This window comes from Lynx rufus, unplaced genomic scaffold (assembly GCF_022079265.1).
Source record: "Lynx rufus isolate CCGP_SWC_20201006 ecotype Redwood Valley unplaced genomic scaffold, mLynRuf1.p SCAF_10, whole genome shotgun sequence".
NCBI classification, from domain to species: Eukaryota; Metazoa; Chordata; class Mammalia; order Carnivora; family Felidae; genus Lynx; species Lynx rufus.
Window position 1 is genome coordinate 30,695 of NW_025814824.1, and position 19,267 is coordinate 49,961.

General features: G+C 40.6%; 1 protein-coding gene across 1 annotated transcript in view; it reads left to right on the plus strand.

Annotated features, from left to right (window-relative positions):
• Positions 1–1,508: 1,508 nt before the first annotated feature.
• The window catches only part of MFSD14B (major facilitator superfamily domain containing 14B), a 73,067-nt gene continuing 55,308 nt past the window's right edge, over positions 1,509–19,267 (plus strand). The window contains exon 1 of the mRNA XM_047100429.1: positions 1,509–1,711. Coding sequence (XP_046956385.1) covers positions 1,604–1,711 — 108 coding nt within the window. The 5' untranslated portion in view covers positions 1,509–1,603. The remainder of the gene's footprint in view (positions 1,712–19,267) is intronic.

Genomic DNA, 19,267 nt, shown 5'->3' on the forward strand with positions numbered 1-19,267 from the left:
CAAGGCCTGGGAGGGACCTAAGCCAGTTTATACAGTATGTCAGAGCAGACAAACATACTTAGGATTGTGCATTAACTGTTTGGAACTTTAAAAATAAACTTTAAAAATAAAACTGCCAGTTACTTTATCAGCAAAGATGGGTTTATTCGGAAATATCAACGAATTGCAATTCAGGGCAAGGAAGCAAGCTACTGGCAAAACCATAGACAAGCCCCAAGAACAAAGGAGAGGAATGTTCTTTTGCAGAGAAAGTTGGGAAAGCTATTACAAACAAAAAGTTCGTTTGAGTAAACGAGGAGTTTGAAGTATAATGGCTTTTCATTGGAGCTTGGGAGAGAAGAACCTTTCTTCCTCCTGCTGGGGCAATAACTAGTAGCTAAAGCACCGCGGATTTGCAATTGGGTCTCTTCTTGTTGGGTCTACAGTTGACCCAAGGGATAGGGCATGAGAGCTCCCCCTTCCGGTTTCCTTTTATTAATTCTCACGGTAATAACACAAGATGTAAATCAGTAGTGGACTGATGGCACTTACTTCATTCTCGGTTAAGTCCGTCTGGGTCTGATGAGGAGGAAGACACGAGGCCTTCAGGGTTTCAAGGTACTCGTCTCCTCTCAAGGAGGCACTGAATGAATGCTGAACTATCTAAGCAGGAGAAAATACTCTGAGTGTATCGTGTATCAGTACTCCAAATTGTGCAGCTCACAAGGTCTCTGAGGGCCAGTGATGACGATATTAGCATTTATGAAGCCCGGATTCGTGTTCACTTTCCCTAGATGTTTCATACGCTAAGTTCTGTGCTGCTGAGTAACCCGTGCAAACCCGCCGTGCTGGAGCCATCAGTGGCCCGAGACTGGACCAGGGGCCCTCACGTTTCCTAACACTGTCCTTTCCCCGCACCCCACAGCCTAACTGGGCTCTCCCTCAGCTTGTTCGGATTTCGCAGAGGAACAGACTGCCTGGTCACAGTACATATAGCTCTTTCCCAGTTCTGGACTGCGGCCTGGACAGGGGTGTCCTTCCACGTCAGGATGTGTCCATTTCTGTGCCTGAAGAGGACACCAGGAGCCGTTCCACAAGAGCCGAAATTACAAAACAGTCGTTCATCTAAGTCACTTCCCCAGACTGGACAGTGTTTCAGGAAACAGCACGGCCGCGAGGCGGTGGGAGATGACATACTTCCGGCGGGCGGCCGCGTGAGCACGCCCCGGCGGCCTCGGAGGCGTGGAGGTGGGGCCTGAGGTGGGCGGGGCGCTGCCGGAGGCCTCCGGCGCGGGCGCCCAGCGCCAGGCGGGAGCTGGGGCGCGGGGCGGGGCGGGGCCTTGTGACCGTCCGGGGCCGCCCCTGACGCCGCTGGCCGCTGCGAGAGTCGCGGTCGTTGCGGCGGGTGCGACCGGCGGCCTCTGCAGTTGCGCTCCCGGCCTCGCCTCCTTGGTGGCTCCGGCCTCAGCCGCCCTTACAGCCCTCGGCGTCGCCGCTGGCGCCGCCACCCGACCCGCAGGCCGCCGCGGGCCACGGAGCCCATGAGGGCGCGGGCCCCGCCGCCGCGTCCGCGGCGTCGTCGTCGTCCCGGAGCACCCCGAGCCGGCGCGGGCATGGCCGCGGCATGAGCGCGGAGCCGCCGCCGGAGCCGGAGGACGCGGCGGCGTCGGAGCCCGCGGCGGGAGCCATGCCAGAGAAGCGCCCGGGCGCGCAGGCCGCCGGCGGCCTCTCGGTGAGCGCGGGTGCGGCCCAGGGAGCCTGGGCGGGGCCGGGGTGCGGAGCCCGGGGATGGGGGGGGGTGTACGTGGACAGGCCGCGTGGGCCCCCGCTCTCGGGCAGCCCGTCCTTTACGGGGCCACTCCTGCGCCTCGCCGGACAAACCTTCAGGTGGTTTGTTGTCTCGGGAAGCACTGTGCGCGGGGTCCCGAGAAGTGGTTTAGTCCTTTCGGGAACTTCCAGACGTGCGGCAGGCGGTTCCACTTCCGTGGTGCAGTTCCCTGCCCGGCCTCCTCGGGCGTGTGGGGGCCTGTCGGCCCGGAACGCTCGGGCCGCTCTCCCTCCGGGTTTCCGCCGGGTTCGGGTGGCCGCCGGGGCGCTGATTTCATAGGCCCGGGTTCGGCAGAGCCCGCCGGCTCAGAGGCGCCTCCGGTTCGTTATGGGGGAGTAGAAAACATAGAGCTCCAGTCTTCCTTAAAGACCCTGGGTTTTTCTGCTCTATTCAGGACAGGAAATACAGAAACGTTACAGGGTAACACCTAGGAAACGTTTTGCCAAAGAAAACCAGAAATTTTAGGAAAGTTAAATGTATGCGGTCGACTTTTTTTTTTTTTTTTTTTTTTACAAATTTTACTTTACAGATTTTTAGCTTACATACCTATATTTGCTTTTAGGAGACGCTAGATGAATATTATTTGGTGATACGAGTCTCCATTAACAGAATTGGGAGGAGGGGGAAGTAGAATGGAGCCCGAAGAGCTGGTTCTGGTATTGGTCCTGTGAGAACGGTGTGCCCTGCCACTCGGTGCCTCATCCATAAAAGGAGAGGAGAGCTTAGTAGTAGTGTTGAAGGGCCCTCCTTGCTCAAGTGAGTTCTCATTTTTGAAAAAGCGTTAAGGGTTCCTCATTTCAAAGACAAGATGTCTGGGAAGGGAGGTTTATTTCATGGTGAGAGGACATTCCAGAGAATTGGTTTTTCTCGTTTTGTTTCTGATTATTTAAAAAGGAGACATCATATTCCTGCCCCTCACCTGAGCCAAACCGCCGGGTCCTCCTGGGTCTGAATGGACAGGCCATAATTACTCATCAGCCACCAAGCTAGTAACATAGGAAACAGCTTCCCTCATCCGTTGCTGTACTTAAGGACACCCAGTACTTCGCCAAGTGTAGCTAATTTTACCAGGCAAAGATTTTAGGTTGTTGGCTTCCTCTGCATCCCTCTGGTTCAGTTCCTCAGCGTTTTTGACTTGGAGTTTGACTTCTCTCTCGGGACCCTTGCTAACCTCACCATCAGTTCTTAGTTGATTAGTGTCATAATTACTGCTGTCCTTAAGTTTTTTCATTGGTTCTCCTTGGCTTTTTGGATAAAAATAAGTAACCCAGCAGGTTGAAGCATTATAGCATAGTGATTAAGTGAGCATGCTCGGAATCCCAGTTCCCACCTTTTGTTACCTGCACAAGTTACATAACATCTCCGAATTAATAATAGTATTTACCTCAGAGGATTGCTAGGGTTACTGCAACCTTGTACCTAGTAAGTTCTCAATAAATATTGGCTGTTACTATTTCTCAATATTTTCGGCATGAATGGTCAGAATGTATACGTGATTCCTGACAAGTCATTTACTAAAAATTAAACCTGATGATTTGGGGGCGCCTGGGTGGCTCAGTCGGTTGAGTGTCCGACTCTTGATTTTGGCTCAGGTCATGCTCTCACAGTTCGTGGGTTTGAGCCCTGTGTGGGGTTCCGTGCTGACAGTGCAGAGCCTGCTTGGGAGTCTCCCTCCCTCTCTCTGTGTCCCTCCCCTGCTCTCTCTCTCTCTCTCTCTCTCTCTCTCTAAATAAACTTAAAAAAAAAAAGTTGATAATTTTATATGCTTAGAGCTGGAACTTTTGAAGGATGTTTACTCAAAGAAGTTTACTCAAGGAAACCTAGACTCTATTCCCTGGTTCCTTCTCCTGTGGGACCCTGATGCTAACCTGCTAATTTGGGCACAGATAGATTCCTACCCAGTCTTTCCTGGTCTCTGAGGGTGCATGGACTCCGTATTGATAAACTGCAGTGAATACTGACAGTGAATTTTCTTGATACTTACTGTACTTAGTGAGATGATTAGCATGGCAGGTGGCAGAGTCCAGACACTGGTGCTCTTTTGGAATGTGTGGTGGCTGGGAAAGCAAGTGAATGCCCTTAAATGTTCATGTTGGATGCTGGTACCACAAATTATGCATCTTTCTGCTTACACTTTCTGTCTAGTATCATTTCCACGTGCTACGTTCTGCAGCTGGGCCTGGAGCCTGACCGTGAGATCATGACCTGAGCCGAAATTGAGTCTGATGCTTAACAGACTGAACCACCCAGATGCCCCTGCTTGACTTTTTAATACAATAGTTTTGTATTTGTTTATCTTTTAAAAATAGCTTCATTGAAATATAATTGACATAGTAACAACTATATGTGTTTATACAGGTTTGTATTTTGACATGTGTATACACTTGTGGAATCATTACCACAGTCAAGACAGTGAATATATCCATCACTCCCAGAAGTTTCCTTGTGCCCATTTTATATCTTCTCTCCACCTACTTCACAGGCAAACATTTATCTACTTACTGTCACTATATATTACTGTTAATTTTCTAGCATATGCTCTTTTTGGTTTGGCTTTTTTTTTTTAAACTCAGCATGAGTTGAGATTTATCCATGTTGTATAAATCAGTGCATTCCTTTTTGTTGCTGAGTAGTATTCCATTGTATGGACATACCATACCACAATTTGTTTATCCATTCAGCTGTTGGTGAACATTTGCTTCATCACTAAGGCTTGGCAGTACAAATAAAGTTGCTATGAGCGTTTGTCTACCAGTCTTTGTATGGGATATACTTTAAAGTAAATACTTAGAGTGCAGTGGCTAAATCATATGGTAGGTGTATTGTTTAACTTTTAAAGAAAACTGCGGAACCATTCTCTAAAGTTATTTTACAGTTTTACATTGTCACTAGCACTATGACAGTTCCACTTCATCTACATCCTCAACACTTGGTCAGTTTTAGCCCTTGTAGTAGATCTGTATTTTAATTGTTTTATTTTGTTTTTAATTTGCATGTCCCTCTGGCTAATGATATTCAACATCTTTCCATAAACTTATTTGTCATCTTTATATCCTCTTGGTGAAGCGTCTGTTCGAGTCTTTTGCCTATTTTTATTGTTAGGTTGTTTATCTTATAATTGATTTTTGAGAGTACTTTATAGATTTGGGATGTAAGTCCTTTATCAGATATATGCTTTGCAAATATTTTCTTTAAAAAAACTTCTTTTTTTAATGTTTATTTATTTTTGAGACAGAGAAAGGGCATGAACAGGGAAGGATCAGAGAGAGGGAGACGCAGAATCTGAAGCAGGCTCCAGGCTCCGAGCTGTCAGCACAGAGCCCGTCGTGGGGCTCGAACCCACCAACCGTGAGATCATGACCTGAGCCAAAGTCAGATGCCCAATCAAGTGAGCCACCCAGGCGCCCCACAAATATTTTCTTTTAAGCTGTGCTTTTAGAAGAACAGAGTGTTTGGGGCACCTCGATGGCTCGGTTAGTTAAGCATCCGACTTTGGCTCAGGTCATGATTTCGTGGTTTGTGAGTTTGAGCCCATAGTCCCACTCTGTGTTGACAGCTTTGCGCCTGGAGCCTGCTTAGGATTCTGTGTCTCCCTCTCTCTCTGCCCCTCCCCTACTTGTGCGTGCTCGCTCTCTCTCTCTCTCTCTCTCTCTCAAAAATTAACATTAAAAAAATTTTTAGAGGGGCGCCTGGGTGGCTCAGTCGGTTAAGCGGCCGACTTCAGCTCAGGTCATGATCTCACGGTCCGTGAGTTCGAGCCCCGCGTCAGGCTCTGTGCTGACAGCTCAGAGCCTGGAGCCTGTTTCAGATTCTGTGTCTCCCTCTCTCTGACCCTCCCCCGTTCATGGTCTGCCTCTCTCTGTCTCAAAAATAAATAAACGTTAAAAAAAAAATTTTTTTAGAAGAGCAGAATGTTTAATTTTGATGAAATGTATCAATTCTTTTATGGATTGGTTTTGGTTTATATCTAAGAAATGCTTGCCTAACTCAATATCACAAGGATTTCCTTCAGTTTTTAGAAGCTTTTTAGATTTTACAATTTTATGACCGTTTTGAATTATTTTTTAATATGGTGCAAAGTATGGATGGAAGTTCTCTTTTTGTGTATGGATAACTGTTGCATCATTTGTTGAAAAGACTTTCTTATTCACTAAAGTTGCACTTTAGTCAAAATTCAGTTATCCATATATGTCAGTCTATTCTGTATTCTGTTTTATCTGTAGGTCAATACTGCTTAATCTGTATTATTAGAGGTATATATTAAAACTTGAAACAAGTACTGTTAGGCTTCCACACTTGTTCTCTTTTAAAATCGTTTGGCTATTCTGTGTCCTTTGCATTTTAGAATTCTGGAATCAGATTTTCAATTTTTACAAACAAAAAAACCCTGCTTATATTTTCATTGGGATTGTGTTGATTCTGAAAATGAGTTTAGGAAGAATTGAAAACATGGAATCTTCTCATTCATGAAAGAGGTATCCCTCCGTTTATTTTAGATCTTTAAAATTTCCCACCTGTGTTTTGGAGTTTTCAGTGTATAGGCCTTTTACATCATTTGTCAGAGTATACCCCGTTTCAGATTTTTTGATGCTGTTGTACAATAGTGTAAATATTAAATATGTAAATTCTTAAAAATTCAAATTCATAATTGTTGCCAATATATAGAAACACAGTGGATTCAAGAAATTCCTAACATTGCAATATAATACGTATATCATAAAATTGACCATTTCAACCATTTTTAATTGTGCAGCTTAGTAGTGTTAAATGTATTTACGTTATTGTGAAACCAATCTCTAGAACTTTTTCAGTTTGTAAAACGAAACCTCTATATCCATTAAATAGCATTTACCCTGTCCCTCATTCCCTAATAACCATCTTTCTGCTTTCAGTTTCTATAAGTCTGACTACTCTAGATACCTCATATAAGTGGAATCATACACTGTATTTTTGTGACATTTAGCATAATGACCTCAATGTTGTTGTTGTTGACACATGTCAAAACATGTTGTCTTCAGGATTGCTGAAGGCATGTGTGGTATGTCTTGGAATTTCCTTCAAGATGGAATAATACTCTGTTTTATGTATATGCCACATTTTGTTTCTCCATTTATCTGTTGAGTATCTCATTGCTTCTGTTTTTTTGGCTATTGTGAATAATGCTTCTGTGAACATGATTGTACAAATATTTCTTTAAGAGGGGCGCCTGGGTGGCGCAGTCGGTTAAGCGTCCGACTTCAGCCAGGTCATGATCTCGCGGTCCGTGAGTTCGAGCCCCGCGTCAGGCTCTGGGCTGATGGCTCAGAGCCTGGAGCCTGTTTCCGATTCTGTGTCTCCCTCTCTCTCTGCCCCTCCCCCGTTCATGCTCTGTCTCTCTCTGTCCCAAAAATAAATAAACGTTGAAAAAAAAAAATTTTTTTAAAAAAAATATTTCTTTAAGACCCTGCTTTCAAATCTTTTGTATATCTATCCAGAAGTGGAATTATTAAATCATTGGGTAATTCCATTTTTAAGTTTTGAGGCACTGCCATGCTGTTTCCCATCGTAGTTGCACCATTTTAAATTCCCACCAGAAGTCCTTTGCTCAATTTTAAATTGGACTGTTATTTTGAGTTGTAGAGGTTCTTGATATATTCTGAATATTACCTTCTTTTCAGATATATGCATTACAAATATCTTCTCCATAGGTTGCCTTTTCACTCTGTTGATTGTATCCTTTGATGTATAGAAGTTTTAAATTTTGGTAACATTCAATTTAATCTGTTTTTACTTTTGTTGCCTTTGTCTTTTGGTGTCATATTCAAGATCTCGTCAAATCCAATGTTACAAAGCTTTTCCCCTATGTTGTTTTGTGAGAGTTTTATGTCATACACTTAGGGTTTTGGTTCATTTTAAAAGTTTGTGGTTTTGACAAAGCCCAATATCTACTTTTTTCTTTTGTTGCTTGTTACTGTTGCTGCTTTGGAGTCATGTCTAAGAATCCATGATTAAATCCAAGATTTACCTCTGTGTTTTCTTCCTAGTTTTGTGGTTTTAGCTTAGATCATTTATCTGGTTTGGGTTCTCTATATGGTGTGAGGTAGGGTTTCAGATTCATTCTTTATATGTGGAAATTCAGTGGTCTCAGCACCATTTGTTGAAGAAACTGTGCTTTTGTTTTGAGTGGATTTGGCACTCCTGCCAAAAATCAGCAGGATATAGATGTATCAGTTTATTTATGGAAACCCAATTCTAGTCAGTTTGTGTATATGACAGCCTCTTTCTCTCTCCTGCTTCCATGTTGGGAGTCACTCACTGATGTTTACTGTGTACTGTGATCTGTGAGTTGGAGATCATGTTTGGGACCAATGGGAGTAGTTTTCACCCTTATCTTTTTCCAATTGAAGGCAGATGACCTGATTGATAAAAGTCAGGTGCTCTTGCTAGTCTCATCTTTTCAGGTCATGTTGAGAAAGCAAGTGAGGGGGTTGATGGAGATTGGTTTTTTTGTCCAGGCACATACTAGCCCAGCCAGACTCCTTAGTGTGGGAACAGAGGTAGGTGGGTAAGTAAGTAAAAGGCTGCACTTTGCCTGAGGAACTGCCTACATTTGGCTCCTGTCACCTCTTACTCAGGTTGCTGCAGTCCAGGCTACCTGTCATGTATGTGCTGATTCTGTTTATGAGAACTGTAGGCTAAGAAAGGTAGTGTAAGCAGTACAGTGGTTAGTAGCATACACTCTGGAGATATGTGATTCTCTGGATGGAATACCAGCTTAGGCACTTAGTAACTCTATGACTTGGGCAAGTTACATGAATTCTCTGCATCTGAATTTTGTCATCTATAAAATGGGGATGATGATAGTTTTTATCTTGAAGACTACAGTGCAGAAAAAATGGTAGCATCTGTAATGTGCTTTGATCAGGTCTTGGCATGGTGTCTGTTGCTGCTTCTCCTGCTATTGTAGAATAATTTTTGCCTAGGTATAGCTTATATCTTTTTTTTTTAATGTTTTATTTATTTTTTGAGAGAGAGATTGACAGAGTGTGAGCAGGGGAGGGGCAGAGAGAGGAAGACACAGAATCTGAAGCGGGCTCCAGACTCTGAGCTGTCAGCACAAAGCCTGACGCAGAGCTCGAATGCACGAACCGTGAGATCATGACTTGAGCTGAAGTCAGGCGCTCAACCGATTGAGCCCTCCAGGTGCCCCAGCTTAGATCTTTTGTAATGACTGTCTCTGAGCTGTGTCCTTGTTCTTTATAGTGTTCATTTCCATTTAAAAATTTATATTTCATTAAATGGGTACAGGATAGTATCTATTGATACCATTGTTCCCAACATCTAGCAGACATGCTAGGGCTCAACATACACATGCTGAGTGAATTAACCACTTGGATTTGAATATTTTCATTCTTAGATAAGGTTGATAGAGATAGGAATATTTACAAAAGTAGTCCTTGGCATCTTGGTTTGCTTTAAGTTGGGTGGTGGTTGGTAAATTACAGAGTTTGAAGACTTAAAAGCAGTTATCTTACAAATATTTAATCAATGCTTTGTCTGTCCAACCCCATAGTGATTGCATGTATTCAACTATTTAATTTAGTGCTGAGAAGATTTTCATAATTTTTGTGGAAAAGTTATTTCATCTAAAGAAGCCGTAAAATTGTTTTTCCTACTGGCATTTCAGTATTAGGAGGAAGAAAAGCAAAGCCTTTAGGTGTAATCATTTATTTGTTTTAAAACTTTTTATGTACTTCATCTTTGTGTTTATATTTAAAAAGATTTTTGATAAAGAATTTATTTTTGATGGAGCATTTTACTAACCAGATAAATACAAAGGATATAGACAAGAAGTAGTAAACTTCTAAGTTATTAAAATACTCAGAGCTTAGAGTGAAATATGCTTCTCATATATGTCTTCAGCATTACTGCAGAGATTACTATGAATCTTATGGTGGTACATCCCAACTATGGAGTACTAGTTTTCAATTAAAATATATTTTAAAATAATTTTTCTGCTTAGAAGTACAATAGAGCCAACAGTTTACAGGTACAGTTCTTAGTTCCTCAGCTTACCCATAAAAATCAAGATCAAAATATTTCATTTTTAATAGGTTAACATTGTACATGGTGTAATGATAACTTGATGGTAAGTGGTTTATTATTGCACATGGTAGGTAGTACAGAGACTGTGTGCTTATTTTAGCAGTTTAATATCACCAAAGACATGGTGGGCTCATTACATTCATATGCTCTGCTCTTCCCAGGGTGATAGTTTGGGGTCATAAGATTGACCACGTGTGGTCTCAGGATGGCTATGATGCTAAGTATCACATGCTTACACAACAGTGCCCTCAAACTGGAAACAGTAATGTTTTGATATATGTCCCTGGAAGAATGAAGAAAAGTCCATAAACCCTCCAAGTATTTCCCCTCATACCTCATTGGCCATAATTGGTCCATGTAGTTCCTTCCTATCTTTAGTCATTGAATGATCCTGGTCAAGTTGACTAGTCAAGGTTCAACTTCTGGACCTGAAGAATTCTCAAGGCTGGAGTCTCAGGAGGTGACTAGTCTGTTTATGCACACGGTTGCTGAAACATGAACACAGTTGGGAATTTGTTAGCAAATATGTCTTGGTGGTGTAGGAAGTCAACTTCTAACATCATAAAAGCCAGTTATCTGCTGAGTTCAGGGTGCATTTAGAGAATTACTATTGAGATCCTTGCCTTTGAGAGGTGTTGTGTAGTACAGGAGAGAGACTAGTCGAAAAGAAGCTACAGGAATTTGGTAGGGAAGCACCTGCCTCTGTTCAGGGTGGTCAAGGAATGTCAGCAGCTTCTCAGATATTGTATGGGGTTACTGATACTTATGATCTCCCCTTTGTGTTCTAGTTATTCACTTTGGGGTCAGCAAACTTTTTCTGTTAAGAACCTGATGGTAAATATTTTAGGCTTTTCTGCCATATAGTCTGTTGCAGCTACTCAGCGCTGTCAGTGTAGCACAAAAGCAGCCTTGGACATATGTAAATGAATGAACATTGCTAAATTTCAGTAAAACATATTACAAAAACTGGTGATCAATTTAGGCTGTGGGCTGTAGTTTCCCAACCCCTGCTCAAATATTTCCCCTATTCTTTCCACCTTCAGGATGTTTTTGGTATTCTTGCCCACTAATTTTTTTTTTTTAATTTTTTTTTCAACGTTTATTTTATTTTTGGGACAGAGAGAGACAGAGCATGAACGGGGGAGGGGCAGAGAGAGAGGGAGACACAGAATCGGAAACAGGCTCCAGGCTCCGAGCCATCAGCCCAGAGCCTGACGCGGGGCTCAAACTCACGGACCGCGAGATCGTGACCTGGCTGAAGTCGGACGCTTAACCGACTGCGCCACCCAGGCGCCCCATTTTTTTTGAAACTTTATTTTAGAATAGTTTAGACTTACAGAAAAAAGGTTGTATAGAGAGGTTTCATATACCTCACATCCATTTCCTTCTGTTATTAGCATCTTATATTAGTATGGTATATTTGTTAAAACTGATGAACCAATGTCCATACCTTACCATCATCCAAAGTCCATACTTATTCACATTTTCCTGGTTTTTACTAAATGCCCTTTTTCTGTTTCAGTATTTCATTACATTTAGTTTTCATGTCTCTGTAAGTTCTTCTGGGCTATGATAGTTTCTCAGACTTTCCTTGTTTTTGATGACTTTCACAATTTTCATGAGTCCTGGTTATTTTGCAGAATGTCCCTCAAGTGGGATTCATCTGATGTTTCCTCATGATTAGGGTGGGATTACGGGTTTAGAGGAGGAAAGCCCACAGAAGTGAAGTGCCATTTTCATAACATATCAAGGATACACGTCACTGTTGACATTAACATTTTGTCTGAGGTAGTGTTTGTCACCTTTCGCTAGAAAGATACTCTTCTTCCCCTCTTTCTATGCTGTACTCTTCAGAAGAAAGTACATGCGGCCCACATTTAAGAAATGGGAGTTTTGCCTCACTTCCTTGAAGGCAAAACTTGAAGGAATTTCTTGCATTTGGAATTCCTCTGCACAGATTTGTCTTTTCTCCCCCACTTGTTTACTATGTCATCTTATTAGTATAGTTTTGTAGATATGTATTTTATAATACATATATTTTATAACTTTATTAGCTATATATTTTCGTATATAATGAAATATATATTTTATTATATTAGCTATAATCCAGTACTGTTTTGTTTTGTTGCCTCATATTGCCACAGCTTTGGCCATTGGGAGCTCTTTGACATATCCCTATGTTTTTGGCGTTTCATTGGGGTGTTTTGTTTTTTGTTTTTAGCAGTATATTCTGGTACTACAAGATTTGCCAGATTTCTCTTGTATTTTCCTGCCTTAGTCCTAGAATCAGCCATTTCTCTAAGGAGCTCTGGCTCCTTTTGTTGGAAAATTGTATTTGAAACCAAGATCAGGGCACCAGAACTTACTGCTTTTGGGCTGCTGGGATGTCATTACTTTTAGGTTCTCTCAGGTGACAGAGCAAGGAAAATATACATGTGTATATTAGCCTGTGTATACATGTTATCTATAAATAGTTCTGTATATGGTCATCTGTATCTATGTAAAATTAAAATGAGTTCATAGTGCTATCTCCAACTCTAATCTGTTATCACAGGGATCATTCTAGCTTTTTCCCTTGTTGATAATCTTCCGCTCCAGCAGTGAAAAAAGTAACTCCTACCATTTGCCATCCATTTACTTAATTGTTCAATTCCAGTACACTGATTTCAGAATGGTTATCTGTACCCTTGTGGGAACACATTTATCAATTAATACAGTGCTTAAATATGGTACCTTTTGCCTTTTGGTCTTACAGACCCTACTCATCCCTAATGTTACTTAGATCACTAACTGTTGCCCCTACCCTCTTCAGTGAAGTTGATTCATGCATTTCTAATACAGTTACCTTTATCACACTCTGCAGTCCATGCTGAGATTCTCTGACCTCCTAAACATTTTTTAAAAAATTAACGTGTACCAGGGTTCAAAGTCTGTGGGTTTTGACAAACACATAGTGCTGTTTTCTACCATTACAGTATTAAACAAACATGAGTTTCACTGCCTGTGCTTCACCTGTTTAACCTTACCCCTCCACCCCTAGCAACCACTGATCTGTTTACCTCTCCAGTTTTACCTAAATGGAATCATACACTATATAGCCTTCCAGACTTTCTTCTTTTCACTTAGTAATATGCATTTAAAATCTATCATCCAACAATTGCATTGTTTTAATTTGCATTTTCAAATGACATATGTTGAGCATCTTTTCGTATACTTATTTGCCATTTCTGTATCATTTTTGGTTAGGTGTCTGTTAAGATCTGCCCCTCCCCCCGCCCCGTTTTATAATTAGGAGATTTACTAACTCGTTTAGCAAGAAATCTGATGGAAAGACAGTTTCAGGATTGGTTCATTTAGCACTTAAGCAGCATAATCAAGGTCTCAGGTACTTGGTGATTTCAGTGTATTGACTTGTCTGGCTCTCATGGTCTCAAGGTATTTGTCAGGGTTCCAGGCTGCACACACAGCCAAGAGGCAGAGTCAGCCTCTTTCTGCATCTTTGTCTCTCTTTTTTTTTTACCATTGCATTTTTATTGAGATATATTCACATAAAATTCACTGTTTTCAAGTGTACGATCCAGGTATTTTTAGTATATTCACAAGGTTGTGCAGCCATTACCACTGTCAGAATATTTTCATCTCCCAGAATGAAATCCTGTACCCATTAGCAGTCATTCTTATCTTCCCCTACCTTCTGGCCCTGGTGACCACTAATCTGCTCTCTGTTCCAGTGGAATGTCTGTTCTGGGCATTTCACATAAATGGAATAATACTATATGTTGTTGCCTTTGGTGCCTGGCTTCTCTGATTGAACATAAAGTTTTCCAAGTTATCCATGTTGTAGCATAAATTTATACTTCATTCCTTTTTAAAGATGATTAATATTGCATTGTATGGCTATACCACTTTTTGATTATCCATTCATCTCTTGGTAGACATCTGGGTTGTTCCTACATTTGGTTACTATGAATAATGTTGCTGTGAACATTTGTTTACAGGTTTCTGTATACATATATTTTCAGTTGTCTTGGGTATTGGAGTACAATTGCTAGGTTATATGGTAACTCTGTTTAACATCTTGAGGAAATGCCAAACTATTTTCCATAGTGGGGTACCAGTTTATATTCCCAACAGTTGTGTATGAGGGTTCCTATTTAAATCCTCACCAGTACTTGTTAATATTTTTTTATTACATCCATTCTAGTGGGTCTGAAGTGGTATGTCACTATGGTTTTGATATGCATTTCCCTAGTGGCTAAGGATGTTGAACATCTTTTCATGTGTTTATTGACCAATTCTTTATTTTCTTCAGAGAAATGTTTATATAGGTCCTTTGCCCGTTTTTAAATTGTGTTACTTGTCATTTTATAGGTGAATTGAAAGAGTTCTTGATTCAAGTCCCTGATCAGATACGAGTTTGTAAATACTTTCGTCCACTCTGTGGCTTGTCTTTTCATTCTTTCAGCAGTGTCTTTCACAGAGCACAAGTTTTTAGTTTTAATGGAGTCCAGCGTGCCAAGTTTTTCTTGCATGGATGGTGCGGTTAGTGCTGTATATACAAACTCATGATGAAACTAAGGGACCTTACTTTTAGGTCTGTGATCTATTTTGAGTTCCTTTTTTTTTTTTTTTTAATTGTAAAATACACATAACATAAAATTCACCATTTTAGTCATTTTTAAGTGTGTAGTTCAGTGGTATTTGTATATTAACATTGTTGGACAACCAGTACCATTGTCCATCTCCAGAACTTTTCATCATTGAAACTGAACTCTGTACCCATTAAAAAATAACTCATCATTTCCCTCTCCCCACCTAGTCCCTGGCAACCACCATTGTACTTTCTTTCTCTCTAAATCTCATATAACAGAATCATACAGTATTTGTCCTTGTACGACTGGCTTATTGCACTTAGCGTAATGCTGTCAACATTTAGCTGTGTTGTAGCAGTTGTCAGAATTCCCTTTTCAGGGCTGTATAATAATCCATCACCTTTTGGCTATTGTGAATATTTGGAATTGTGAATAACGGGTGTACAGATATCTCCTTGAGACCCTGCTTTCATTTCTTTTGGGTATATAGCCAGAAGTGAATTACTGGATATTTGGTAATTGTATTTTTAATTTTTTTTAGGAACTCCCATAGTGTTTTCACATTGGCTATACCATTTTACATTGCCACAAAAGTGCACAAGTTTACATCCTTGCCAACACTTGTTATTTTCAGGTTTTTAATTTTTTTTCTTTTTAATTGTAGCCATCCTATTGAGCACAAGATAATATCTCAGTATTGTTTAGCTTTGCATTTCCCTAATGATAAGTGATATGGAGCATCTTTTCATGTAATTTTTTGTCCTTTGCAGATTTTTAAATCAGTTTGTTTTTTTGGTACTTGAACTTTAGGAGTTTATACGTATGTGCGTGCACGCTTCTGTGTGTATAATAATTCCTTACCAGATAGGTGATTTGCAAATATTTTCTTGCATTCTGTGGGTTGCCTCTTCACTCTGTTGATAATGCCCTTTGACGCGCAAAAGTTTCTCTTTTTGATCAAGTCAGATTATCTATTTTTTCTTTTATTGCCTGTTTTTTGTTTTTTTCTTTTGTGTCATGTTCAGAAAATCATTGTCAGGTCCGTTGTCATGAGGCTTTCCTTCTGTGTTATCTTCTAAGAGTTTTATAGTTGGTAGCTTTTATGTTTAGGGCTTTGATTCATTTTGAATTAATTTTTTGTACATGAAGTGAGGTAAAAGGTCCAGCTTCATTATTTTGCATGTGAATATCCAGTGTTCCCAGGACCCTGCGTTGAAGGGACTATTCTTTTTCCACTGAGTGGTCTTAGCACTCTTGTTGCAAATCATTTGGCCATTATACAAGTGTTTACTTCTGGACTCTATTATTATATCCCATTGGTCTTTGTTTTTATGCCAGTACTGCCCTGGTTTTTTTTTTAACATTTATTCATTCATATTTTAGAGAGTGAAAGAGTGTGAGTGGGGAAAGGAGCCAAGGGGGAAAGAGAATTTTAAGCATGGAACCTGATGTGGGGCTTGATCCCACGACCCTGGGATCATGACCTAAGCTGAAATCAAGAGTTGGGCGCTTGGGGCGCCTGGGTGGCTCAGTTGGTTGAGCATCTGACTTCAACTCAGGTCATGATCTTGTGGTTCATGGGTTCACCCCGGCATGCTGACAGCTTAGAGCCTGGAGCCTGCTTCTGATTCTCTTTCTCCCTCTCTGCCCCTTCCCTGCCTGTGCTTGTTCGCTATCTCTCTCTCTCTCTCTCTCTCTCTCTCTCTCTCTCTCTCTCTCTCTCTCTCGTAAATAAACAAAATTAAAAAAAAGAAAAAAGAATTGGGTGCTCAGCTGAGCCATTTGGGTGCCTGAATGCCATACTGTTTTGATTAGCTTTGTAGTGTGCTTTGAAAGCAGGAAATGTGAGTACTGCAGTTTTTTGGGGTTTTTTTAATGTTTATTTGAGAGAGAGAGTGAGTGAGCAGGGGAGCAGCAGAGAGAGAGGGCGGGGAGAGAATCCCAAGCAGGCTCTGTGCTGCCAGTGCAGAGCCTGACATGGGGCTCAATCCTACGAACTGAGAGATCATGACCTGACCTGAAATAGTCAGACGCTTAACCAGCTGAGCCACCCAGGTGCCCCAGTTTTGTTTTTGTTTTTGTTTTTTAAACTGTTTTGACTTGTCAGGGTCACTTGAGATTCCACATGAATTTTTTTTTCAAGTTTTTATTTACATTCTAGCTTAAAAACAAAGTACAAAGTTGGTTTCAGGAGTAGAATCCAGTATTCATCACTTACATACAGTACCCAGGGGTCATCATAACAATGCCCTCCTAATACCCATTACTTATCTAGCCCATCCCCCACCCACCTTCCTCCATATAAATTTTAGAATGGATTTCTTATTTTTGCAAAAAAGGTCATGGCACTTAAGTAGGAATGACACTTAATCCATAGCTCATTTAGGGCAGTTTCGACATCTAGACAACATTGAATTTCCTGATTCTTGAACATAGAAGGTCTTTCCATTTATTTTTGCCTTCTTAATTCTTATCTGCAGTGTTTTGTAGTTTTCAGTGTTAAAGTTTTTTGCCTACTTGGTTCATTTTTCCTGAGAACTTATTCTTTTTGATGCTGTTGTAAAAAGAATTGGGTTTGTTTTTTGAGAAAGAGAGCAGGCGAGCATATGCAAGCAGGGGAGGGGCAGAGGAAGAGGAAGAATCTCAAGAAGGCTCCATGCCAAGTGCAGAGCCCAATGTGGGGCTCAGTTTCACCACCGTGAGATCATGATCACAATTGTGAGATCATGACCTGAGCTGAAATAGAGTCAGATGCTTAACCCACTGAGCCACCCAGGCATCCCAAAAGAGTAGTTTTGTAATTTTCATTGTTAGTGTATACAAATGCAACTGATTTTTGCACGTTGAATTTTTTGTCCTGCAATTTTGCTGAATTCACTTATTAGCTCTAAAGTGTTTTTGTGGAACCTTTAGGGTTTTCTATATGTAAGATGATGGCATCTGCAAACAAATGATTTTACTTTTTCTTTTCCAGTTTGGATTTTTTTTTCCTTATGTAATTACTCTGGCTAGAACTCCCAATACGATGTTAAATGAAAGTGTTAAAAGCAGGCATCTTTTTCTTGTTCCTGATCTTAAAGGAAAAGTTTTTTTCAGCCTTTCACTATTGACTGTGATGTTAGGTGTAGATTTTTCATATGTGCCATTTATTATATTGAGGTAATTTCCTTCTATCCTTAAGATTTTTTTTTAATCATGAAAAGCTATTAATTTTGTCAAGTGCTTTTTCTGCATCAGTGGAGATGATCGTGTATCCCCCAGCCTCCTTCTTTTCAAAGTGGTGTGTCCTGCTGATTGATTTTCATTGTGAACTGTTCTTATATTCCAGGAATAAATCTTACTTGGCCATGGTGTTAGATCCCCTTTAACAAGCTGCTGAATTTAGTTTGCTACTACACTAAAACCTTGGTTTGTAAGCATAATTCGTTCCAGAAACATGCTTATAATTCAAAGCACATGTATATCAAAGCGAATTTCCCCATTAGAAATAATGGGAATGCAGATAATTCGTTCCACAACCCAAAAATATTCATATAAAAATGGTTACAATGCTGTAATATAATACAGAATAATAAAGTACAAAATATAAAGAAAAATAAATTCATCTGCACTTACCTTTGAAGACCTTAGTAGCTGGTGTGAGGGAGACAAGAGAGGAGAGTTATTGCGTAGAACGACTTTCATTATCACTAACGGAATCACTGCTATCCACTGGCTCATTGGAATCTTTTTCCGCATAAGGGCCATTTTATACACTCGCACAGATGTTGATGACAGTACAGTATTAATAAACTCTTGTCATGTATTTATTGTAACTGGCAATAAGGCAGCAGAGGAAAGGGTCTATATCTGCAGGCAGTCTGACCTAGAATGAAGCAAAGCATTTCTAAGCTCACTCTCGTAATGGAAAAGCAAAGAACTATCGATAGGTGCTTTGAAGTGGCAAAAAAATACACCAGTGCCGGTTTGGGCACCTTCCAACGTTCTGAAAAATCACTGATCTCTGCCAAACACCACGGCCTGAGATGGAGCATGAGCATCTGAGCATGGGAGACACTCCCCCACAATCCTGCAGAGAGAGAGAGAGAGAGAGAGAGAGAGACAGACACACACACACACACACACACACACAGAGGAGAACTATTGGCTCACTTGTGATCATGTGATGTTCGGTGTCATATACTTCTATTGCAAGACATCATTCCTTTATCAAGTTAAAATTTATTAGAAGTGTTAGCTTGTCTTGTGGAACACTTGCAGAGCAAGTTACTCACAATCCAAGGTTTTACTGTATTTTGTTAAGGATTTTTGCATCAAAACCATAAGGAAAATTAATCTGCAGTTGCCTTTTCTTGTAGTGTCTTTTTCTTTGGTACAGGTAAATGCTTCATTCATAGACTGTGTTAGGAAGTGTTCCCTCCTCTTCATTTTTGAGAAGACTTCCAGAGTGAATGATGTTAATTCTTCTTTAAATGTTTGGTAGAATTTACCAATGAAGCCATGAGATCCAGGGCTTTTCTTTGGCAGAAGGTTTTTGATCACTTATTGAATACTAGTTCTGGATATGTTCAGATGTTCTATTTCTTCATGACTTAGTCTTGGTAGATTGTGTATTTCTAGGAATTTGTCCATTTCACCTAGTTTATCCAGTCCATTGGCTTATAGTTGCCCGTAGTACTCTTTCACTAATATAACCTCTTTTTCACTAAAGATTTGTTAATTTTCTTTTTAAGTTTTTTTTTAATCTTTATTTATTTTTGAGAGAGAGATAGAAACAGAGCAC